General features: G+C 45.0%; 1 protein-coding gene and 1 long non-coding RNA gene across 4 annotated transcripts in view; one reads left to right on the top strand and one right to left on the bottom strand.

Moving 5' to 3' along the window:
* The window catches only part of LOC106849697 (serine/threonine-protein phosphatase 2A regulatory subunit B'' subunit alpha), a 51,174-nt gene that overhangs the window by 24,385 nt on the left and 977 nt on the right, over window positions 1–25,812 (top strand). For all 3 annotated transcript variants that reach the window (XM_014870476.2, XM_014870475.2, XM_014870471.2), the window contains 11 exons: window positions 5,704–5,964; window positions 6,931–7,034; window positions 9,443–9,545; window positions 11,289–11,363; window positions 16,253–16,339; window positions 18,530–18,686; window positions 20,195–20,243; window positions 20,720–20,809; window positions 21,773–21,948; window positions 22,430–22,548; window positions 23,317–23,423. In XM_014870476.2, coding sequence (XP_014725962.1) covers window positions 5,704–5,964; window positions 6,931–7,034; window positions 9,443–9,545; window positions 11,289–11,363; window positions 16,253–16,339; window positions 18,530–18,686; window positions 20,195–20,243; window positions 20,720–20,809; window positions 21,773–21,948; window positions 22,430–22,548; window positions 23,317–23,423 — 1,328 coding nt within the window. The remainder of the gene's footprint in view (window positions 1–5,703; window positions 5,965–6,930; window positions 7,035–9,442; window positions 9,546–11,288; window positions 11,364–16,252; window positions 16,340–18,529; window positions 18,687–20,194; window positions 20,244–20,719; window positions 20,810–21,772; window positions 21,949–22,429; window positions 22,549–23,316; window positions 23,424–25,812) is intronic.
* LOC148222557 (uncharacterized) lies at window positions 13,362–20,283 on the bottom strand. Its single transcript, XR_015805645.1, has 2 exons — window positions 20,148–20,283; window positions 13,362–14,277 (listed from the first exon to the last, which is right to left on the bottom strand). It is a non-coding gene; the product is annotated as an uncharacterized LOC148222557 (long non-coding RNA).

The raw sequence follows: 25,812 nt of genomic DNA on the forward strand, positions 1-25,812 counted from the left end.
ATTCAAATAATGGGTGACCCAGTGAGGAAGTTAAAAAGTTGAAATTAGGAGCAGTGCAGCTGTTTCCTAAGAAACAGCATTAAAATTGCTCCAAAACATACTGTGGCACATTTTTTCATGCGTTCCGGTGACATGTTAAAGTACATCTCAGAGGTTAATCTCTGGAACGTGTGTTTTTCACTCCCTGGGGGAGAATTGGATGAGGTAATAATGTGCAGTAATGGCTTGGGCGGGGCCGAGCAGTTTGGAGAGACTGTCAGGAACCACAGCACAGCTAAATTCGCTCTCCAGAGTCAGCCTGATCACTGAGGATATAACCGGGGTAGGGAGGGATAAGACCTCCGGGTAGAACAGCTGGAAAAATGGACGAGGCTTTGGTCCATGAGCCTGGTGTGAAGCAGGAACACTTTTGCTGCTGATTGCCTTGGGAATGACTGCTCTGGGGCTGCGGGTTCAAGGCAAGTGAAATACTGCAGTGGGCACTTGCAGTATTCAAAAAAAAATTATATTTTTCTTCTTTCCTTGCTACATCCTCACCGTGTGTCACTTTTCTCTTGCCCTGGGACCCACACGTCTTTCTGTGAGCTGGCTTAATTCATAACCCAGTAGAATATCATCCAGCAACGAAGCCAAGTCTGTTTGCTGCCTTTCCAAGTGGGTTAAATCTGTTCCCAGAGTGTCAATGGACCTCTGGAGGTGGAGGGCAGGGATGGGAGTTCTCCCACGTGGCAGCAGTGAGGTGTAGTTAAATGTTGTGCTTGTGGGGCTGTACCTGGGGCTTGGGATGAGCTGAGAGTAGAAGTAACTGGGCCCAGTAAGAAACCAAAAGTGCTGGCAGGTGAAAAGGTGATAGGTGGTGATAGGGAGCAGAGAGGTGAATGAGAGGTGCTTCGTGGAGCACATGATGTTGGCCAGGAAGGCAGGGGAGAAGGGTGTTGGTAAACTTCTATCTCAAGAGCTGGAAATTTCAGTTCTTGTGCTTATCCTCTGTGGGACTATTTATGGAAGGATCAGAGAGCTCCCATAGCAGTGTTGGGAGGAAGGGAGGTCTCTAATCCAGAATCTCAGCTGTAGGAATACTATTTCTAACACTGGGTCACATCAGCACTGGCTTTTCCCAAGGATAGGGATTTGCCCAGTCCCTCTTGGCCACCTCTCACAGGCTGTACTTCCCTCCAGCCTAACCCTCCCAAGCTACAGTTTGGTTCCATTGTCACTGTAACTGCAATTCCATGAGCTGCAGGCTGTTTAGCCCATCCCTTGGCTTCCCCTTCCCCTAGCTAGCCAGGGCCAGGCCTAAGTGTCTCCTGCTGCCTGATCCTGATCCCAGCTTTCTGACTTCCCTCCTTTACATCTCTGACTGATCTTTTCCCTTCTCTTTTTTGAAGTGAAGGCCCAAAACTGGTCCCAGGAACCCAGATGCAGCCTCGCTAGTGTCAGATAGAGATAACTTCCTGTGTTTTCCTGGCCTTACTCCTAAGGCAGAGCAGGACATCATTTGCCTTATTTGTGATTTGCAGGCTCATGCTCAGCCCGTGCACTCTGTCCCTTGCCCCAGCCCTTTTCTGCAGGGCTGTTGCTCAGCTGTGGGTTCCCAGCCTGAGCTGGTGCTGAGGGCCATGTCCAACATCTGTAGGCACATTTGTCAGTGGAGGCGTGTGACGCCTCTGTTTGCAAATCTCAACTGGAAAAGGCCATGAGGAACTTGATCCAAACCTTACAATTAGCACTGTGTCTACTCCCACCTAAATCCTTTTCTGAGTTGCTTAGGAAGAGTTTGTTTTCATTTTTGTTTTGCTGTGATTGGACTTTGTTTCTGCTGGTGAGTTTGTTTCCTAGAAGAAAATATTCTCTCCAGAAATGCATTTTCTCATAGCTCTGTGATGTTTGGATCCATGTGCAGATGAGCCTTTGTTCTTGTTGTCCTTAGAAATGGGTAAGAAAGAGGCAGCAGGAAGGTTCATTGATGGGAAAGGGCTTCAGGGAGGGAAAGGAAGAGAAAGTCTCGGCTGAGAGACACAAACCAGTGCTGGAGAACTGTTGAGCTTTGAGAATGGCTTATGTCCAGGTACCATCAGACTTCAGGGAGGCAGGAACTATGAAAAATGAAAGGAGACATTAAGTCAGCATTGTGGACTGCGAGAACCCAGGCTGAGTCACTGTACCCTAGAAGAGAAGATTACAATATCCCATTTGGAAATAAAGCAAGAAACTGGTAAATATATTATCTAGGACCCTGTTGGAGCCTGGGACTGGGAGGAAGGAGTAGGAAGAATTTGAGCATTTGATGTGATACTGCTTTCTTCCATGGAGTTTTCTGCTGGGACTGGCAGATCCCTGGGAGACAGGCTGGGATGGCAGAGCTTTAGTCTGTGCTTTGTTTGTGTGGCTACAATGAGGCTCTAGTCCTGTCTGGTTTATTTATAACACAAATGTCACTATTTTTGTCTGCCCATAAATAAACTGTGTGGCTGCCAAAAGGTGATATAGTGGATGGACAGATTTTTAGTTAGGGTAAATTACAGAATGCTACAGAGTGGTATTAATAATGGCCTTTAATCTCACCTTTCTCTTGAGCAAAAAAGAAAAAAAAAAGGTTTATCTGTTAATTATTGTAACAAAGCTAAAAGATTTATTAGAGTATTTGTTATTTACTTTCTTAGTTGTCCTCTCTGAAAATGCACATCCCTGTTGGTGAAGTGTGTTCTGCTAGGCAAACAGCATTTAAGGCTAACTTTTTGCAACAAGAAACTGTTTATTTCCAAGAAATTTCCACAGAATTTCCCGTCATACCACTTTCTTAAATTTTTTTCACAAAAAGTTGTAATTAACTTCTTCTTGTCCCCATAGTGGTTTGCATCTGGTTATACTCATCCCAGAGTATTAATTTATAGGGTTGTTTTAGGGAACAAAATCCTCAAGGACTAGTTGCTGCTTGGTTTTTTCTCTTTGTGTGATGAACAGCTCATTTCTTATGTGAGAAGGAAGAAGACAAAGTTCAAAAATTGTATTTCTGTTCCTGAGGCAGAACGTGAAAAGCAGCTATCCCTGAGCAATGCCTGCTCCTGGTTTGGCTTGGACTGAGCAGGAGTGAGTGAGTCAGACTTACTGGGAAGGTCAGCTGGGACCTGTGTCTGAACTGGCTCCCTCCTTCAGAGGCCAGCAGAATTCCTTGTATTTCTGCTATAGGTGTGTGACCTGGCTTGTGTGGTGGATGTACTTGTACTGTAAGGGAAGGGGATGTATTGTTACAGTGAAGAGTCGGTGTCCTTTGAAAGAACATCTTGGTTTGTGGAACTTTTTGTTAAATTTGAGTCATTTCTCTTCGTTCCTCCCAGTGCTGGCAGCCAGGAGTGCCTGCTATCCTGAAGAGATTAGGGAGCAATAAACCTGTTTGTGAGAAGTGGCCTTCGAGCAAACTGATGTGAAGTCCTATTATAGAAGTCAAGTGGCTGCAGTTGGCACCTCGATGTCTGTTCCAGCTTTGCATTGTTTGTATGAATATGGTGCTGTGAGAGACCGGCAGGGACTTCCCCTCTGCCGGGATCCAGAAAGGGAAAACTCCTGAGCAGAGCTGGGTCCTGGCTGGAGAAGCCCCTGGCTGGGCAGGGTGAGAGCAGAGGGTAAAAGCAGAAGTGGGGATTTGTATGATCCCTGAGCTGGGGCCAGCTTCTCCCTCCCCACACACATTCACTTGGTCTGGGCTTTGCTTTTGGGGCTCCACTGAGGAGAGGGCAGGAGGAAGCTGGAAGAAGGGTTCTTTTATTTAACCCAGTGAACTGTGCTCCCAAAGTGAGTGTCCAGCTCTCCCCAGCTTAACCTCTGCCACCACCTCAGATCACTACATTGTCCAACTGCAGGACAGAGTGACCAGGGCTGATGCTCACTGTCCTCCAGCCCTTGTGAGCCCCAGGAACTCCCTGAGCCTCAGAGCTGGCACCCTCTGAGCTCCAGCATCACTCAGGAGCAGGCACAAAGATGTGCAATGTCTGAGGAGGGCACGAGGGAGAACAGATGTTGGTGATCAGGCTGGCTCTCCAAAGGTTAAGAGCTGTTCAAACTCTGAATACTGGTATTGATAGAAATATTGAAGGCTGAAAATGATCTCCAGCTTTTCATGTGTAGCAAAACAGAGGAGAAGACAACCTGAAGAACCCCAAGCTCCAGGTTAATGTGTTCTGTACAGAGCATCTAAGGACAAAAGTGTGTTCTGGCTGGTGGCGTGTATGTGCCAGAGTTCCTGCTCCTGAAATGGGACAGCATTTGGGAGAAGAAAGAAGTCGTCCCATTTAAAGAAAGATCCATAAAGCAAAGGAGTGAAGAGGAGGAAAATCCTCCTCTCTATTCTTTCATATGTTTCTGATGAATAAGTTAGAAAGTATTATAAACTGCAGATAAAAGTAGTACTTGAAGAAGCTTTTACAATTCTCACTTCTTTGCCTTTCTGAAAGCAAATCTGTGGCTAGTTGGGAGATTCAATATGTGTTAAGAAAAAAGCTCCAAGTTTATAGAAAATAATAAGGCAAAGTCAGTTCATCATATACATTCTTCAGCATTTAGTGGACTCAGACTTGGCTGCTTTATCCTGAAACCATTTTGTTTTGAAACAGTTAGAATAAACAAACTGAAAGTCACAGCTGTATTTACTTGACTGTTGCCTTCTGAGCCTTATCACATATGTTGTTCCATTAATAAGGCTCTTACATTGGAACCATTGTGCAGTGGAAAAGCCTGTTGCCTTTTCCCAAGAAGGAGTGTCTCCCTTGGGGAGCAGGGAATTCCTCATCCCTCCACATTCCAGCAGCTGATTTTGCAGCTCATACTGCAGTTACTTGTCAAAGTTTAAGAAATGTTCCCTCCCATGTCTGAAAAATTCCCTGGTTTAGGGTGTCACTGTGTACTTAAATGCAAATGCTGCCTGTGATGTAGAGGTAGAACCATTGGAGAGGGGACCCAGTGGGGATCACCATATCAGCCATATGTTCTTACAGCAGCACAGGAGTGAGGAAAAGGCATCATGTGAGTGCCTAATGACACTCTGCTGGCTGCTCCTAATTCCTGATGCAAAAATTGATTTACCAGTGCTCAGTACCTTTGACAAAATCAGGTCTGGGATTGTTTAAGTTGGGCACAGAATAAAAGGCTTGCTGAAATTGAGAAGGAAGTCTTGAAAATATTTTCTTAATTTATCTCTGAAGCGGTGCTTTGGCAAAACTAATTATGTTCCCAAGGGATAGAAAATGTCCTTGTTTGAATGTAAGCTTGCTCATACTTTGGGCAAGCCATTTGTGTGGGTGGGTGCTCTGGTGCAGAGGGGAAATACTAAAGAGCAGATACTTTGTTGTTCATAGGGCAGAATGGCAAGACCAAGACCAGCATGAGAAGATATAGCATTGTCTTTGTCTGTGGTATCACTGAATTGCAGAGTGTGTTCTCATGTGACTCAATAGGAAATCATGATCCACAGCTACATATGTTAAATGTCCAGAAATGGCATAAAAGCAGGTGTGACACATCCTAAATTTGTACTGGTTCATAATGCAGTATTTTTTAATTGCCTATTTGAGTTGCATTTTTATCCCTGTGCCATAATTTAATTGTTGGTGGGCTTTAATTTTCTCCTAATCACTGGAAGCACAAACTATTTTTTCCTGCTCTGTGACCATGATGTTAAAATGTCTTTGTTATTCATTGTATTTTCAGGTTCAAAGTAAACAAGAGAAGAAGGCAGGAACTTCATCCCCAGCCCCCCTGCAGCCTGTGGTTAGCACTTGCTCTCCTCTGCCTGTGAATAAAGCCACCAGCAGTACCCCTGTGCCCATAAACATTCCACGTTTCTACTTCCCTAAAGGACTCCCGAATGTCTGCACTAATCATGAAGAAATCATTGCCAGGATTGAAGAGGCCTTTGCAGAGTTTGAAGATGAGAAAGCAAACATCTGTGAAATGGGGAAAATTGCTAAGGTAACCACTCATGGTCTTGGAGGTCTTTTGCAACCTTAATGATTCTGTGATTCTATTCTTTAGGCTTTTAATTTTGGGAGAGAGACTTCGTTTAAGTTTCAGTCTATCTCACAGCTGTTGTAGGGGGAAAAAAGAACCATTTTCCTTTTGATCTGAAGTTTTTTGTTTAGATTTAGATCATAGTAAACAAAAATGAGTGCAGTTTGCTGATTGTCACATCAGATGTGTGCGTTTGTTCTTGCTTTGATTTATGAAGCAGTTCTCTTAAGATTTCTTAGCAAAAACAAATTGCATTTTTGTTTCTCTATTCCTTCATATTTCTGCCCAGAACACTGAGAAACTCAGAGACACAAACTTGCCTTCCTCTGTGGCTTCAGGTAGTATCAGCTGCCCTGGTTTTGGCTTTTTGCAGATGTCTTGCTGAGATCTTGCAGTATTGGAAATAAGGGACTGTGCTGGGTGGAAGGCACTGCACTGAAAATTGCAGGATGGGATTTACTTCACCTTTAGGCATTTGCTCATTAATTGTCTGTAATTAGACTTGAGGTTCCCTTGCTGCTTGTGAGAGGTCATCCCACACGAGAATGGGCCCTCCTCTTTTAGGGTGAGTGGGGACAGAGCTGGTATGAGTGTCCTCCTGGAAGGAGGTGCCTGTCTCTCCACTCCACTTCCTAGGGGATTGTGCTAAACAGTTCAGACAAAGCTTAAGAGCTTGAGTAGTCCAGATCCTTTTCCTAGCCTGAGAGGACATGTTTCTCAGCCACTTGAAAAGGCACATGACAAAGTAGAAAGTTATGTGTGAATTCTCAACCTTGGCATGCAGTAAATGGCACACAGGTGATTCAGAAAGCCATTACCACTTTATTTCTCTTATGTAAAGTCTCAGTGGTGAACCTGGTGTGTAAACAAGCAGCTTCCTCTTGAGACTGCTTTTGTATTCCTCCTTGCCCTGGTTTTTCCTTACAGATCTGTGGCTGCCCACTCTACTGGAAAGCACCTCTGTTCAGTGCGTCGGGGGGAGAGAGGACAGGACGTGTTTCTGTGCACTCCTTTGTGTCCATGTGGAGAAAGTGAGTATAGCAAATGCAAAACTCTTTCTGGAAGAAGAGATCAGCCTGCTGTACAAGTCTTTTTATTTTTCCCCCCCTTCTTTTCCACCAGATTTTTCAAGTCGTTTTTCTCTTCTTTAAATGCTTAAAAAACTCCATCAGCTTAAGTTTTTTTTCCCCCTAAACTCTCTGAACACTTGTTTCCATGTGACATCCACCAACTTGGAAGTAATTGTACAGACAGTAAGATGCTTTGAGTTAGTTGATGTATAAAATATATTTATAAGCTCCCCAGAAATGTCAGCTATTCTGAGATAGCTGATAGTTGTCTGTGGCTTTGGGGTATATTTGTGCCCAGCTTTATTGCTCTACACTGGTGCACTAAGCAAGTGCCATTTGGGAATTGGGAGAGGAGGTGTGTGATAGTGTTACAGGACAGGAAGAGGAATGTGGAAATAAGCATCATCTGGGTACTCTGGGAGCTTTAATAGTTACTACCTTCTCCAAGCAAGCTGTTGAATTCACCTGTGGGGTTTGACAGTCCACCCTGTGGAAATGGAGAGCTCTGCATTGTGCTTAGAGTCAGCTCTGACATGGAGCAGACTTCTTTTCTTGCCTAATCTCTTTCCCTCCAGGGCAATTCAGGTTTTAGTCTACTTTGTGAAACACCTGAACAGCATCTCCATCTCCTCTCCAGAGAGAGTTCTAATTTTTTATTTAATGGTTGCTCTTCAGATTCTTGACGCAGCCTTTAACCCTGAATTCCTGAAGTATTTCCTGTGATGATGTTGCAAAGCAGCTTCTAGTTACCCTGGCAAAATTACAAAAATGTTAGGGTTGACTGTGATCTCTTAGTTTGTCTTGACACAGACAATATATTTTCCTTCCTTAGGTTCCTCCAATTACTTCTAATTAATCCCTAATGTATGATGCCACATTTTCACTTCTCTGATTTTCGCATCCTTCAGATATTTGCAGGCTGTGGTCATGTCCCTCTTCTGATTCTTTTTAACTACCCCATTTCCAAGCCAAGCTTTTGTATGCTTTTCTCACTTAATTGCTCTTTTAGAAAGATATTATTTTTATCCCTTCCTCTTCCCCTCTGACTGTTACAAAGTCTTTGCTGGAAAGCTGAAAAACAGAAGAAATGCAATATTTCTGGTAAAGTTCAACTGTAGCTATGTGAACACAGGTGTAACTTTTAACCAGGTATCTGTAGTTGCTGAAGCCTATTTTCAATTTTCTTAGTAGATGACTGACTTCTCGAAATGTCACATGCTCACTGCTTGTCAGGTCTATAGGAATTGCTCGATATAAAACACTTCTGAATGGCAAATCTTTTTGTTTGTGGCTAAAACAGGGCTTGGGGATTCATCTTTATGTGCCAGATTTTTTTAAGCTAAAACATTAGCACCTCTTTCTGCAGCTGATTTAGAATATAGCTGTTAATTGACTGTTACCATGATAGAATGTGCAGCCAACAGGATTGCTAAATGTTTTTTTGCTTATTTAAAAGAACCCTTTTTTTGTAAAGTTTGCCTTTCCCAGAGTCATGAGGCCAGAATTAGCAGGAAACAATTGGCTGGAGAATTACAACCTGTTCAGTACTACTTTCATATGCTTTCAGGAGAGGAAAGTGGTGAATAATCACTCACAGTAAATAATTACAGTGCATCTGTATTTTCACAGTTAAATAAGAAAACAATGTAGTTTTCTGAGTTTCCCTAATACAATGTGAACAATGTAGTGTTTGATGTGTCCAAATGCTGTGTTCTGTTACCAGTGTTTGGTAAATGGCATGGAGTTCCTCTCTTCATGAGTTTCTCTAGAGTGAATTACAACTGAGATTCCTTTGGCCAGCGCAGTATTTTGTGTGAGAAGAAGACAGACAAGAACTGGTGTGCCAGAGGCACAGTGTCAACCAAAGGGACTGGGTTTACACACTTCTCCAAATACTCAGTCCTACTAATGCCTTCATTAGGCTGTTCTCTATGGCTTTGGTGCACAGCTCCAGATGGGCCGTAATTAACAGGGGATGGCCTTTTTCCTTCTGAGAAGTGATTTTTCTGGGTGAATATTCAGTCCCTGTAGTTTGGCAGTTCCCCCAAATATTGCAGTATAGTGAAGGGTTACATTGGAGTGCACATCCTGTGGCATCCCATTGCTCTTCACTTGGAGTGAGCCTGCAGCATTGGTAAGCGTCAGGTTACTTTGATTCCACAGGTGCTTAGTAAGAAACCTGCTTTACCACAGCAGTGTTAACCTGCAAAAAAATCCCCACTGGGTGTCCTGGTGCAGCTGAAAGACCTTGAAGGAAGTGCTGGCAGTCCGAGGTCAGCATTTGTGTGATTCCCAGCACAGGGACTGTACCGTGCTGGCTTTTGTGAGGCTCTCGGCAGGCTGGGAGTAACTCCTCCCCTCTCCTGCAGGATCCTGCGGAACTGCCACGACGATGCCTCCAGGTTCACTTCCCTTCTGGCAAAGCCTGGCTGTGACTGCCTACAACAGGAGGACTTCATCCCTCTGCTCCAGGTACTGCCACATCTCCGCAGGGATGTGGGCACAGAGCTGCGTTCACTTGGCACCTTCTTTATTTCCATGGCATTAAATGTTTACCAAGGACAAGCAGACCTTTGGTTTGAACACCCTACCTGGGTGGGGTTCATTTTGGATTGAAATAGAAACAAACTTTTTAAGTGCTTAAGTGCCAACCAGATGTAAATCTTGCTAAAGGCACTGAGGACTGGTCTCTTGTCAGGATTCCAGCCTGGTAACTAGGCTGGAATTTGCCCCATTTCTCTATGTGGATATTGGGAAAAATGCTTGTTGCTGTTGATAGACAAGCACAACATAAAAGCTTATTGGAAAAGTTGTAAAAGTTGCTTGACACGACAGTTACAATTGAATTTCTCTAGCCAGACTACCAGATACAGTATCAGATGGAAATCTTGGCAAAATTTCTGCAATTCCAATTGTTCTGTATATGTCTCTAAACCTGCTAGTGCATAAATCTCACTGGTGATTTTTTTCCTAATATTCAGGCTAAATCTGCACATCCTCATTTCATGTCTCTTTCCCTTTCATTAATTTTTAACAAAGTATAGTTGTTTTAATTATTTGTGGCCATTTAGGCATGCTCTGGAAAGCTTTAGGGCTTCTCTATAGTGTCTATAAGTCACATCCATCTGTTCCTCTGATCAGCTGTTGTACTTTTTCTGACCTTTTCCACACATCTCTAGATTTCTCACATTGTGTTGCCCTCTGGGTAAAACCTCTGTGGAGATGCTGCTTTGTGGCAAGATTTTGTGTCTGTGCTGGCTGTTTCTGTCTCTCAAATAGAACTGGGGCTGTGATGGGTAAATTTTCTCCTGTTGCTCTTCATCTCTTCTCCACTGGGCACGCTGCCTTTCCTGATGGATTGCAGCTCTGCTCTTTAGCTCCTGGTGCAATCCAAGGCGTGCACAGTCCTGTCTGTCAGCCAGAGATCAGCAAAATTACCCTGCTTTACACCACCATCTGAGACATCCTGTTAGACTGCCCAAAAATTGGGCATATCACACCCCTGAGGGCACCATGGCGTGGAACAGGCACAGCAGAACTTGGAACACCTTTAAAGGAGAGAGGAGTCAGACATGGAGAAATCACACAGGCATTGATTCATACAGGATCTGAACTGATTCATTCAGGATCTGAGCAGTCTCTCCATGGATTTGATCATGCAGATTTGGCATTGTGAGCCAGTGTTTGACTTACAAAAAGCTGGTCTTGAGAAAGAGGCATCCCCACAGATAGTCCAAGTGAATTTTGGAAAAGCACTAATTGTATCTGTAAGCATTCTGAGGCTCACTGAGTTTTCATTGGACATAGGAGACTTTCTCAAGAAATGTTTATTTCTGATACCTAGTTCTAACAAGTGTTAATATCTTCAATGAATGGAGGAAAATAAAAATCTTGGAGAGGAGATAGTTGCATGGTCAACTAATTAATTTTTGTCTCGTTCAATGAAAATGAGTTTTCATCTACTCACTAACTCTCTTCCTTTGTTTTTCTGTCCTTAAGTAAATCAAACTGGCCCACCAGGTGCGTATTGCCCAGCAAATGCATTCTATTACTGTCATAGAAGGTTCACTTGATAGATTAAACGATTTCAGTTTTATTGTTAATGCTGCAAATAGTTTCAAGAGTAAGCAAAAGTATTGGTTTGTAAACCCAGTAACTTCTAAGCATTAAAAGGAGAAGCAAATCGATTCCATTTCATTTTCTCTTACCTTGCAGGATGTGGTGGAAACACATCCTGGCCTCACGTTCCTGAAGGACGCTCCGGAGTTCCATTCCCGCTATATTACAACGGTAGGCTGCCTCTTTATCCCCTGGGATGCCACTGCCTCCCTTTGGGATCTCTCACTCTTCCTACCAGCAAATCCTTCAGTTATTTAAAAAGATAGGTGTTTTTAATATTACTGACCATTAGGTATTTTAACAACTCCTTCCAAAGGAAAAATAATCTGCTTGTGTGTGCGAGGGGTTATTCCAAAGGTTAATAATGGTTGTTTCTGGTCTTAAGCAAATCTATAAAAACATCTCGTCTGGCTTGATGAATGGAAAAGAAGTTCTTTGGTCTTTGGGAGCTGCTAACCTCTGAATTGTGCTGGGCTGCTGAGATATGGAAGGCTGCCTGTTTGAAGGTTTCTGTCACTGAGGCTTGGAAAATCCGTGACTGTTCCTCAGTACAAAGCGTCCTTTGCCCCTAGGGATCTGCTGTCCAACCTTCCTTTTGCCAGGATGCCTGTCCAGGCTCTCTGTCCCCAAGCTTTTGTGACTGGGTTTGTGGCTGGGGTTTGTTCAGTAGCTTTGTTCCAGCTCTGTAGTCAGCACTTAGTACTGGTACTTTACATAACTTTTTTTAAGCCTTGAGCTTGACTCATGTTGGGTGTGAATCTGGATAAAAGGTATCAATGTTGGGAAGTTTTATCTCTGCATCAGTAACAAATTCAAATAATGACAAACCTGGTGGGAGCTGTATCCCTACAGGGCTTAGGGCTTAAAGTTTCTCCTGTTTGTTTGCCAGGGCCTGCCTGGGGCTGCACCACACATGGCAGCTGGGAGGCTCCTGGCACACACATGCTTGTTCCTTTCCTGTAAGGAGCAGATGGCACAAAGACACTTCTTCAGGGCAAACCCTGAACTGTCACACTAATGAAAATGTATAATGAGAATACATTCTAAATGTTTTAGATGCACTTGAACATGACAGTGAACAGCAGTGTGTAATCAATATGTTTAGTCCCTGTGGAGCAAGACAACATAAACATTAAGCCAGAAAAGGTATAGGAATGACCAGGGAATTATGGAGGCACATAAATGGGTGAGTGTGGAAATTGCCTGTGGCACATGCACCCTGGTATTTGATGTTTCAAGTGCGTGGAAGGGTGAGACTGAAAGGTTTAAGGTCACATTAGGGTTGGTTTCTGACTGCAGTGTTGCCCTGGCTGCTGACAGAGGCACTTCTCTGCATCTGCCTTTATGGGTTCCTCTCAAGTCACACACTGTTCCTGTATTTTTCAGGCAAGAAACAAATGTCTTTGTAGAGTAATCCCTCACATGATCACCCTTGCTGCCCTTTCTGGACTCACCAGGGGCACTGCACGGTGTGGCTGAGACCAAATGTGTGAAGGTGTGAAGCTGAGCTTCCACTTCCAGATAACTGAAGTGCAGGCTGCTACTAAAGGGCAGCACCTTTTCCTTCCTCTCTCCTTTTGTACCACTTCTCTGGTGCCTGGGCTTGGTGCTGTGTCACCAAAGCAGTCACAGAACCAGACTTTGATAGGAACGTGAAGCTCTTCAGTGCTTCTTGATCCTGCTTGTATGTCCACTGTGCTTTCCTGCTGCAGCTGAGTCTTTGGACATCCTTCCTGGCAGTGCTGGGATGGAGTTGGACTCCAAGGCTTGCTCCAAAGGCAGCAGGGAATGGTGCCTGTGGCTGAGGAGAGGGCTGTGCAGCAGCACACCTGACAAAGGTGAGCTGTCCTTCAGCTGTCAGGACAGCACTGCTCTGGGGGTCTGTGCCAGCAGAAGAATCCCCCTGGGCTGGAGCAGGGCCAGCACTGGGGAGGCAGGGGGCTGCTGGGCAGGCTGTGCCCATCTGGAGGGACAGCACCCAGTCCTCTGCAGATAGCAGGAGTTCCTATTGCTCACCTCTCCTTTCACAGACAGTTTGGCACATTCCGTTTTAATGTTACAAAATCCAGTATTTCCACCAGGAGACAATGAAGGAAACAGCTTTGTCCTTGGATTTTGAGACCACTTGGATCATTTTCATTGCTTCAAGGTAGAGTGCCTTATACCTCCTTACAGAGACAGAATGCTGTATTTGCTGCCACACAAGAATTACAGTTCATGTTTGTGTTTCAGACAATGGCCATAAGGACACATGGCTTTGTGGTAATTGCTGGGTACAGTGTCACTTGGCTGAGATCTCCTGGAGCATGACCTCACAGTCTAGGATGGGTAAGATGTGAATGCACATTTCAGTTCTTATTGAAACCTCAGAACCTTTTAAAGGGGTCTTTTGGACACAACAGGCTGGAATTTTATCTGTGTCATATCTGTGTTATTGGCCACTGTATTACTAAACCAGTTGTGTTTGTTTCAACAGAGGCAGCTCCTGAAGCTGGTGAAGATGATGCAGAACATCCCAGAATATCCTGTTGCATTTGTTGTAAAGCTTTAGCATGACTTTTACCTGAATGTTCAAACCAGGCTCAGAGTTAGCAGTGCATGCTTTTCTTGGAAAGTTGTGTGCTAAAAATGATTTAAAGATTAAAGCTTGTGGAAAAGTGCTTCAGCTTATACAATAGGACCAATGCAAATGTGTAAGGGGACTATGGCCACAGGGATTAATAAAGGTTCCTGTTTTGTCCAGAAATGGTATTGCTTTTGTTCTTCTGTGGGAAGATTGGGGAAAGGTCTGGAACTCATCCGTGAATGGTTTGGGCCTGGAGGTCAATTACATGAGGATAATGGGCAAGTAGAAAGAGGCTCCTCTTGCCTAAGGCTAATTAAGAATTGGACTCCATGATCCCTGTGCCCTCTTCCAACTCAAGATGTTCTGTGTGTCTATGGTTGTGTACTGAACTCAGAAAAATGAAGCCAGTTATGGTCTAAGAGACAAGTGTGACTTGCATGCTGCACATCATTTCAGGATGGGTAATGATGTTCTAGGACATTTCCCAAATGCTTTTTTTGACAGCTTGGTGTTTACAACCTGGAAAAGAAAAAGAGAAGTATTGAGATTTTATAGTGAGATATATACTATGTACTGTCCATGGAAACTGGGCCATTATTTGAATAATAAAGCCTTCACTGAGTGACTGGATGTGGTAAGAGACGTGAAAAGAGATTCCATTTTACCTCTGAATGGCTTATTTTTACAGATAGCTGAAGAAGGAGCAGATGGAACATCTTTATCAATGTAGTCTGGTAGACAGGTTTTTTTTGAGTCACAAATGGGAATAGTTTGTTGCCTTTTACTACCCTACAGGCAGAGAAGATGAATTACTGGTATGGGGTCCTGTTTCTGAATCTTGGGATTGCTAGTTTTGAGTCCTTGGAATGGTGTGAACACCCTGTATTTTTAAGAGCTGCTACAAAGTTGTCAGGTGTGATAATGGGTGATGTGTGAGGTGAGACCACTCCAGTCTCTGAGCTCTTGTGCAGGCTGGAAGCAAAAGCCAAACAAAGTCCAGAAATAGAGACCAGAATGGCAGTGGCTGCCAAAGGCATGAAAGAAGAAACAAACATTGTGCTTAAGACCAGAAAGGATCATTGTGATTACCTAATCTGACCTCTTGTGCTACACAGGCCACAGAACATTGCTCAGTGATTGTTACAGTTAATATAGATCTGGTTTTTGGTCTGTTTTTAATTAAAATGACACTCAAATTTAAAAGGATATCCATCTCTTAGGCCTGGAGTGATGAAGGGCCTGCAGTGTTACCAAAAGGTGTCGTGTTCAGCCAAGTTGAATCTATCAATTCTGTCTCTTCAGGGTACATTTGAATCCTCAGATCATTCTTGTTGCTCTCTGAGTTGTGTGTGCCAGCATCAATTACTGTCTCACTGTGTATCCCAAAGCAGACTGTTGGAGCAATCTCATACTTGGTTCTGGATTAAGAACCAGCACTTGTTTGACTGAATCCAAAGATGGCCCTTCAGTAGTGGTTGCCCACTTGAAACTAGTTCTGGCTGAAAGTGAAATCCATCCCATTTAATCTGCTAGCTGGATTAATCCCTGTAATGTCCACATCGTTGTGTAAAGTTAATTTTTGTGTTGGAACAGTGTACACTAAAGGTTACCAAAATTCTGGGGTAATGTGCCAACATGTCAGAGACATCAAAGGTTTGTAGTAGGTTTGGTCAACAAGATTTCAGTGCTGATAGTCAAATTAATTCTATTCCTCCTTTCTCATGCCAGTGGTATTTATTTGTTGTTGTTTGCCCTGTTAGGTTTATTTGCATGTGCTTGGTCACACATTTGTGTTTTCCCCACTCTGTGATGATACTTGACAGCTGACAAGGAGCAGATTGGGAAGGGGTCTCAGTCTCACACTGTGAGCTGTCTGATTTTGGATTTTGAGGGTTCTGTGCCTCTCCCCCATGATTTTTGCTCACTTCACCAGAGGCAGATCTGGAAAGGAGGCAAATGAGGTTAACACCTGCCCAAAATAATTGCAAACAGAACCTCTCCTGCTTACTTTTAGCAGAGACACTGAGAGCACGAGGCATTGTTATAGTTACAAGGGTCAGACATTAACATTTCATTTACATGTCTTGCTTCCTCTGCAGGAACCAGAAGAATCAGAAGTCCTTTTTTTTTTCCCCTAGAACCCTATTTCATTTGGGATCTATGCAAACTATGTCCTCTTAAATGTGAAAAACCAAAAGCGATTCATCAGCACTTTGAACATGTCCCTGACATAAATAATACATCTGCATGTCCAAAGAGGTGAATTTAGAGCTGTGAAAATGTTTTCAGACTGGAAAGGGATAATACTGTTTAAGAAGCAAATGTTGCTTTCAGACTATGTAGTCAATTAAGGATAGTAGTATCTACAGAAAAGATCCAAAACAGTTTTCAAAAAGAGGTCTCCTTAGGATGAGTGAAGGAAGGTTCTGCATTTAAATTCCCAAACTGCTGTGTTTCAGGAGTTGATTTCAAGAGCACTGTTGATATGTTGCAGGTTATACAGAGGATATTCTACACAGTCAATCGATCCTGGTCGGGGAAGATCACTCTAACAGAGCTGAGGAAAAGCAACTTCCTGCAAGTACGTGGGTTTCTGTGGGAACAGCATCCAGAGTGCAGCATTGCTTGTTGCACTGCTGCATGGTGAGGGAGCTGTGCCTGGGCTGCAGTGGGATGAGCCAGGTGCTCAGTGCCAGCAGTCTGCTGGGGCTATTGGAGGAGCTGTGTCTGAGTTGCGGTGAGAAGAACAGGGACAGGAGTGGCCCCAGGGCACTGAGAGAAGGTCAGGGTGTGACCGTGCTCCAGCTCTGAGGCCACATGGAGCAGGAGCATGGCTCCCAGTCCAGACAACAGGAAAGACAGCAGGACACAGCATTGCACCCATGTGAAGTGGCTCACAAGCAGCCAAGAAGAGCTCTAGGAGTGCCAGAGGTAGGAGAGCCAATTTCCTGCCTCCTGGGCAGCCCTCAGCTCACTGACAGCTGGTCAGGAACATCTCTGCAATTGCAGGATGAGGCACCTCGGGAGCTGATCTCCACAGGAAAATCAGTGGAGCTTCCTTCTTGTTCCAGTGCCTGCAGTGCGTCCTTATGTCAGGATTTGGATCTCTGTCGTCTGTGTATTTTGCCCAAAAGAGCAGCAGGTTAAAACTGTCTCAGGCTGCTCATGTCCAGCCCAACCTAAAGAGCCAGAAAATCTTGAGGCTGAAAGGGGAACAATTGGCTAAAACAGTAAAATTTCTCTCCTGTGTCCTGTTTGCTCTTCCAGGTGTAGTGTGTTGTCTTCCTCAAACCCATCAAGTATGAATTCATATTCTTTCTCCTTTCAGACATCATCTCCCCTACTTGACCCATCAGCTAAGGGAAAGATGAGTGCTCTTTTGAATTGGCTCATGCCAGTCCAAGCCCTGGGATCCCTGTTCCTTCCCAACCTCTGTTACAAATAAATCTTCCCAGATTATCCTGCATCTTTTTTCACTCATTTTCTCCCTTTAAACATTCTATCAATTTTTCTTCTTCTGTATCTACTCTGCCTTTCATCTCCTGCAGCAGGGAAGTTCAGCTCCTTGCTGCATGTGTAAATGGCATCTTTTGAGTGTGAGCTACAGAAGAAAAAAATAGTTATGGCAAAAGCTCCCCAAGTGATTGTAATCTGTAAAGAGACAGAGACAGACACAGTCTGGAGAGGCCAGTGGGTGATGGATCAAAGGTGTTGAGACTTGGGTGTCAGCAAGTCAGAATAGTGCAGGTCTGGCAGTGCCATCCTGTTATTCCTGCCAGGTGGATAGCAGGATGTAAGAGTTTTGTTTGGATTCCTTGGATGTGGAGATGGCTGGAAGTTGATATTGAAATACCAGTGCCAACACATAACACAGCATCTGTTTTTATGGGTAGCAGGGGTACTGAGCCTGCCTGCTTGGGGACACCATTCCCTGGGGTAGCTCACGCTGTGTTTTTCCTGCTCTCTTGGGAAGAGGCTGTGAGGGCAGGGGAGGCCAGGCCTGCAGCTCACTGGAGCCATGATTTATTAGACAAGAAGGCTTCTGGTGTCCTGTGGCCCCAGCACCAAGAAGAACAGTAGGGAGGTGGCACTGGGAAACATGCAATGACCTCTTGTTTCTGGGAAAGACAAGGAGGTGTAAAGTGGGAATGAAACACGGGTGTTTCAAAATATGTTTCCCAGTAAGACATGTCAACAGATGTTATGGTTGGAAATCTGTCTGAGCCTCCCAGCTAAACCAGAACAATTCCTGCAACAGCACAGGGAAGTCCGTGTGATCAGTTTGGGGTCCATCCCTCCTGCCTCAGTCCAGGTGTGAGTCTGGAACAAGAGTTGATTTTGCCCTTCAGGAGGCAGACGGGGCTCTGTGATGTGTAAAGACCTATCTCAGTTCCTGTGGAAGACTCTGGACTTGCTACTGGAAGTGGCTCTAAGAGTCTCTGGTGTAGGTCAGGATTGTTTCCCAGACCATGGATCCCAGCTGACACAGCAGTTTGTGTTGCTGTTTCTCTGCCTCGCTCTTCACTAGAGCTGAAAATGAACAAAAATTATTGACAGGAGTGGCAGAGATGCTGTGCCAAGGATGGCCAAGCCAGGTGCTCTGTAAGTGCCTGCTGAGAAAAACAGCAACCACATCTATTGGGGAAAGGCTGCACTTTGGATTAGTTCTCAGGGCTGTGTTCACCCAGCTTCCTGAGAAACTGGAGCACTTCAGCTGCTGAGCTGCCTCTTCATCCAGGTTTAACTTCCCACTGTACTTGTACCCTTTCAGACTCTTGCTCTCTTGGAAGAAGAGGATGACATAAATCAGATCACAGATTATTTCTCCTATGAGCACTTTTATGTTATATACTGCAAATTCTGGGAGCTGGATACTGACCATGACCTTTACATCAGCCAGAAGGACCTGGCTAGGTACAGTGATCAAGGTATGCTGCCTGCAAATGTGGTGGGGTGAGGGCATTGCTGAAAACAGAATGTTCCTACTGAGGAATAAAGCCTGCCTTTAATGTGGTTAATTTGATGCCTCAAAAAAGGTTTTAATGTAGCCACCCATCTCTTTAAATAAATGTTGATTTAGAGAAGGAGTTGTAGAAGCTTAGACACAGAGAACTACAGGACACACTATTTTCTGCATGAGTAGCTACAGATGGAGCTTCTGTTCCTGTGTGGGTCACTGCCAGGAGGACAGGCTAAAATAATGTCCTGAAACTTAATACTTACTGAGGGCTTTGCAGGAACTTGGAAGTAGGGACAAGAAGGATGAGCCTGTGTGAACTTCAGAGATTGCTGAAGTGCAATCTAGTTATGCATGAGAGGAATCCAGAGTCCAGTGAAGCCTGGGGAATTTCAGCTTGCAGATGGATTCTGGAGAGTATCTTCTCAGTTCAGCATGGAATTTCCAGAAGTTAAGCAGATGCTGTTTGTTTTTGAAGGTTCAAGGGCCATAGATAAATTATTGGAATACAAATGCACAAAGGGCTAAAACAGCCATGTGTTCCAAGTGCAGGCATTTATGGGGAGGCCATGGGGGTTCTGGGTGAGTGTGACAGTCACAGGACTCAGTAGTGCTGATCACAGAGCTAGGTGGGTGAGGATGGACAAATGCCTCCCTTGGGGTGAGTGAAATGGGAGATTGGTCCCTGCTGGGAAGCTGCAGTATGGAATGAAGTATTTGTTGCACAGGAGGCTCGAGAGCCGTGAGGTGCTGGGGAGCCAAGCATTAAGGGAAGAAGCCATGGGTGCAGTGCCCAGCAGCCTGTCAGCTGTGCCAGGGCACCTGAGGGGTGGGGCAGGCTGGGTCTGCCTGGCTGCTAGAACTGTGCCAGGACCACAGGAGTGATGGAGAAGGTGTGAAAGGAGTCCAGCTGGGGCTCGGCTGCCTGGGGTGGTGAGGTCACTGTGCAAATCCTGTCCAGAGCTGGTACCTGCTGCTTGGCTTGTGCTCTGTCATAACCATCTATCCCATATATCTCCTGGCTGGCAGAGCCTCACCTTTATGCTGGTGTTTTATTGTCTTCCCTGCAGCATGGTTGCCACAGCCTGTCCTTTCCTCAAAAGTGCTTTGTAGAGATTTGATGTGTCATTTTTGATGTGAACTTCTTTTGTGGTACACACTGGGATAGTCCCTTCTATGTGACAAGTCCTACTGCAGCAAAGTAGGAGTAACACCCACGTCCATTTCCAAGGATCCAGATAACAGTTTTCCATCTTTTTGGGACAGTGTGGTGTTTGGAAGGATACAAAGGCAGACACACTGGGAGAATCATCTTGGGGATTTTAGAAAATGCTGCTAAACAGAGGGTGGTTAGGCAGTGTAGTTAGAGCTGTCTTTTAACAATGGGAAAGGGCTTTGTGTGGATTCAGCATGAACAACTGATTGCACTTACTCCTGTGAGCTGTAGCTTCATTTTCTCCGTGTTTTCCTTCTTTCCAGCTTTGTCAAACAGGATCATTGAGCGGATATTCAGCGGTGCTGTGGTGAGGTGAGGAATAGCATGCTTCTTGGGGGAAGAAGGAAAGGGAATTTCTGTCAGGCAGAGAAATACAAGTTACTCTCAGAAATGCCCCTGATCAGAATGGTTTCCAACAGGGTCCTCCAGCTGGAGCTCTCTGAACATGGAATGAGACTTCTTAAGAAAACAAAATAAAAATAAAAATCCCATAGGATGGGATAACTGGGCACAGCTGGAAGACATGGCACAGGGATAGCTGGAGAGCACTGCTTTGAAGTCTCTGGAAAGGGATGTGCTGTGGGAGGGGATGTGGCAGATGAGCTTCAGCTCTGCACTGATAAAAGGCAGCAAATGCTGTGCCTGATGCTGCAAGGTGCAGGGAGTACAGGCTAAATAGGTGACAGTGCTCCATTTTCTCTCACTAATGGTTTGAAAAATATCTTTGATGTCCTGAGTACTTAGGGGCCTGGTGATTTTTAATTTTTTTTTTTTGCTACATCTTCTAGAGGCACTGAAGTTCAAAAGGAAGGGCGCATGAGTTACGCAGATTTTGTGTGGCTCCTGATTTCGGAGGAAGACAAAAGGAGTGCTACAAGGTGAGACTGATCTCTGTGTCTTAGTAAAATCATTGAGATGAGCAAATAAGATATGGAAACTTCTGTAACCTACCACTTTCTACAAGAGAGAGCAGCTTGGGGTTTGGAAGTTGTTAGGAAGAAAACATTTTACTGGTGATGGTTGGTCAAATCATTGCCTTTCTTGAGGAAAAATTGTGTAGAAGCCGAGTTTTCTTGTAATTTTTTATGTCTTGGTAGTCACTAGTGCCTTTGATTACCTCATGCCATGAGGCACTGGGCTCTGAGCACGCACTCCTGAGGTGTGCAGCAGTTGGGACATCCCTTCACAGGTGGAGTGGGTGTATAAGGAGGGTTTGTGGGGAAACTTCACTGTGGCACTTTGTAAAACCTGCTTGTGGACTGGTTTGTACAGCCAGGGGGAGACTGCTGTGCCGGGGTGATCCAGATGTGCACGTGAGTGTTAGCACAAGGAATCTTATACATAACAAGGAGAGTCCAGAACTGCAGGCTTGGACCCTCCAGAGGGGAGGAGGGATGCACAGTGCAGCTGCCTGAGAGCTCTGCCTTGTGTATAAAGGAGCAAATGAGTGCATGACACAGCTGCCTTGTCCCTCACCAGGGTCCCTCCAGTATCCTGGGCTCAGAGCTGGCTCTATTTGGCCAACTCCTGCTGCTGGGTTAGACAGGGATTCCCTGCCCTATGTGAGCCCCCCTTGGGCTGCAGCACAGTGAACACTGGGTACAGGTGAGGCAGGTAATGAGTGTGGCTGTGCTGCTCACAGCCACCTGGGAGACTAACAGGAGGTGCTTGGAGTGTTGGCCTATGCCCTGACCCTTCCCAACGGGTCTTGTGATCCCTGGGTTTATGCCAGGCTGTGGCAGAAGAGCCCTGAGGGGTGGGTAGGGGGAAGGTGCACTGCTGCAATGTCTGCTGGGTGCATGTCCCAGTGCAGTGCTGCAGTGTCCCTGCTCTGTTCCCAGCATTGAGTACTGGTTCCGCTGCATGGACCTGGATGGGGACGGGGTGCTGTCCATGTACGAGCTGGAATACTTCTATGAGGAGCAGTGTGAGCGCATGGAGGTGATGGGCATAGAGCCACTGCCTTTCCAGGACCTGCTGTGCCAGATGCTGGACCTCGTCAAGCCAGAGAGGGAAGGTAAGTCCTGTTTGTTTAGGCAGAGCTCTCACCCCCTTTCATTTGTGGGGGATTGAGAAGGTAAAGCCACTGTGAAACCCAACTACAGGCAGAGCCCTGTGTGAGAGTCCCAGAGCAGAAATTACTGCACACTGGGCCATGATGTTGTGCATCAGGAGGTCTGAAGTACTAAAACAAGAGATCTTGTGAATTAACTTCCTGAGATTGAAGCAACAATTCTTGTGTGCTCCAGCTGTGGGATGTGCTGACAGTCTACACTGTAAAACTGAACCATCCCCATTCACATGCCTTCATATTTCACATGAATGTCAAAGGCCTCCATATGTATGTGAGATTTAAGCTTCATCACATGCATTTATTAAATAATGTTAAAATCCTTGACTGACTTGGGAAGGAATTTTGTGCTAGTGAAGCCTACTGGTGTTACAATTAAAACTTTTGTAAGAAGTCAGTAACACAACCATGTGGGTTTTTTCTATAGGAAGAGTAACCTTGCGAGACCTGAAGAGGTGCAGAATGGCTCATGTGTTCTTCAACACCTTCTTCAATTTAGAGAAATATCTGGACAATGAACAGAGGGATCCCTTTGCAGTGCAAAAGGTATAAATCACCTTTTATTTCTAAATAAGGAAATCTCACACTCATCTTTGGAGTGCTTCTGGATGTAGGGAGAATCCAACTGAATAAAAGAACACTTTTCACAAGTACAGCTTATTGATTGTCTCACAGAAGCCTCTTATCTGCTCAAAGTACATAAAAGTGGAGGGGATGCCAAAACCAGCTCTGGTTCCCACACAGTTATTCCCATATAATCTCCAATAGAAACTTTGTGGTTCCATGATTCAAGGCTTAAATACATCCCAAGACAGAAGCACCCTGTTTGTTTGTTTAAGCTGGATCATCATAAAAACAGTCAGGTGGGACTAGGGGGATAACTTACTATCCCCATCCTATAGTAAATGGCAGAGGGCCAGGTATTTATAGAGGTGTTATCCTGTAGTCCTCTCTAAAACTTGCCCTAATTTAGCAAACTGTAAAGAATCCCTCAAAAGATCAGTTAAAACTAACCTTTGATGGATAGATTTGAAACCACCGAGTTCTTCTGTCCTGTATGGAGTGCACAGACTGAGCTAGAGCACAGCAAGTGTGTGATTATTGCATTTCTGAAGTGGAGCAGATGCAGTTTGTTGGCACCTCAGGTCACATGCTGAGCTTTGCAGACCCGGAGAGGTATTTTTTCATAGTCCTTTATGTACAGATGTTAAAACACTCCAAGAGGGTTGTGACTTTCTCAGTTAAGGCAGTTTTTGCCTGGCTGTTTCCATGCATTCCTTCCTAGCCTAGAGGCTGACTGTGTGATCTCTTTAGGACACAGACAGCGACAGCCCCGAGCCCTCGGACTGGGACAGGTACGCGGCTGAGGAGTACGAAATCCTGGTGGCCGAGGAGTCTGGGAATGAGCAGCTCCAGGAGGGGTGAGCATGGGCCTGGCACTGCCCTGGGCACTGCCCTGGGCACACACAGCTGCCTCCAGCTGGGCTCTGGTGAGGCCACGTGCTGCCACTGCCAGCAGAGGGAGTGGAGTAGTGGGATGAACATTTGGACTGGACTCTGCAGCACAGGAGGCCCGGGACAGCTGATCCCTGCTGCAGGAGTGGAGTAGTGTTGGGGGGCAGCCACTTGGATCAGCTGCACACATCAGTGAGAGGGGAAAAAAGGCAAAACTTGTGTTGAAATTGCTTTTGCTGGTCTTGGCAGTGTATTGACCATGTCACACTGGCATAGATTAGAAGCTGTAGTTCTGTTATATTTGTTATACCTAGCAGAGACTTTCTTTACTCCAACTTGATGTCTATTAGTCTGTGCTCTTCCTAAGTTATACTTCAATGTTTTCATTAATTTACAACGTTTGTTGAGACTCTTTTTTAAACATTTGGTTTCTTCAATACCTACACTCAGTTTTCAGCCTTTTATAAGATTCTGGACAAACACACCAGCAATCTTTGGCCAGTGAATTTAGGCAGAGCAGTTCTTCCAGAACTTTTTTGTGGGCAATGGCTTCCTGCAGATAAATGGAGACTTGGTCTAATCTTCCTTTAGATTTGTGTCTGTATTGGCATCTTCTTGAGAATATTTCTTTCAACCACCCAAAGAATACTTACCCTGTGTTAATCCTGCATGATTCAGGATTGCATCCAGTCTTAAGCAGTATTTATAGAGCCAGTAGAGTATTGAGAAGATTGCATCATTTTGAAAACTTCCCACACTGGTAATTGCTTGGGATAACAGTAGCACCTACTAATTAGGCACAGAGATTTACAAAGCTATTGAGAGCTCTCTGCCTGTGTGTCCAAACAGCAACACACTGTTCCCTCAGCCCCTCTGAGCTGCCTGGCCTTTCTGTGGTCTTCACAATGGAAGATGAGGTAGGGCAGGATAGAAGATGAAATTGCTGCATTCCCTGCAGCTGCTTTGCAACATCTCTTTCTCAGCACAGAAAAGAAACAGAAGGCTGCCACTAAAGCTTCATGCAGGACCAAGTTCCCAAAGTCACCAAAACCAGGGGAAGAGCGACAGGTGATGTCAGATTTTTGAAGTTGGTCTGAAGCAGCTCTGTGTCTTCCTGCAAAGAGCATGTCAGCAACCTGGCTGCTAGCTTTTGAGAGCCCCTGAAAAGCTTGGTAGTCATGGCAGCAGGATTAGATCTCATTTGTGGAGCATAGCAACAGACCACGAAGGAAAAAAGAAAGCAAAAAGAAAAACAAAGAGCTGGATGCCCAGACAAATTTGCCAGAAAGAGCCATTGAGTTTTTGCACATACATTATTTCTGCTGTGTTTTGAGGATGACAGAAACAGGGAGTGGGGACAGAATCAAGACAATTCCTGGTGAGCTCTGGGAGAGACTGGAAGATTTTTGGCTAAGTTAGCTTGCAGAACATGAAATGTGGTCTTTGTCTTATGAATACATTTGAAAACAACCATCATTCATCAACCACAGATGCATTAGTGTGTCCCAATTCTGTGATTAGCCCTGTCCCTGCTTCTCTGGAAGTTTCTAAAGCCAGTCAGTCTAAAGGCTGAGGCATGCCCTGCTCCCAGAACAGGAATCTCATCAAGGCAGTGGATACTCCCAGGATGCTGGACTCCATCGAGAGCTGCAGTCACCAAAAATAAGAGGAAGGTCTTGTTATGCTCGAGACAACAATAAAGCATCAGGTGCTGGCTATTGGACTATCTACTCCAGCATTTCCTTTGTGAGCAACCTTGCTTTAGGACAAAAGGAAGAACTTTAATTTCTTAGGAGCCCTGCAAAACTAGCCCATAGTATGCTGTGACTGAAGGGAATTATCTCCAAAATGTAATTTCTTGGGACTAGGAATGGGCTGAGAGCCATGGTACCCAAGCAGCCTGGGTAGTGCAAATGCTCAATCCTGGATATCAAACTGAGGGAGAGAGCAACATGAAAGCATGGCCACAGTTATTGTTCTGTGTCTGTCAAAACACACCTCAGCCAGAAGAAGTTTTGGACCAGGTGTTTCTGAGCCAAGGCTCCTCTGGGGCCTGGGGCTGTGGTTGGATGACTTTATTTCTACATTGAACTATTGAGACTCTGGGAGCTCCTGACAATTGTTACTGAAGCTGGATTCAAATTTTCTAATGCTGAACACGAGTGAGAATTTGTTCTGGAAGCCTCAGACGAGGCTGGATGGGAGCACAGATCCATGTCTGCTCTCAGAGTACTGATTACTCCCACCTCTTGCCCATGCCTCAGCAATCTCCTCCTCGAGGCTCACCTCTCACATGCTGCTGCATTTTAGCCAGTTGGCTTAGTAGCCACTGAAATAACTTCCCTGAAAACCAAA

The sequence above is a fragment of the Sturnus vulgaris genome, chromosome 10, assembly GCF_052056855.1.
Source record: "Sturnus vulgaris isolate bStuVul1 chromosome 10, bStuVul1.hap1, whole genome shotgun sequence".
Taxonomy (NCBI): Eukaryota; Metazoa; Chordata; class Aves; order Passeriformes; family Sturnidae; genus Sturnus; species Sturnus vulgaris.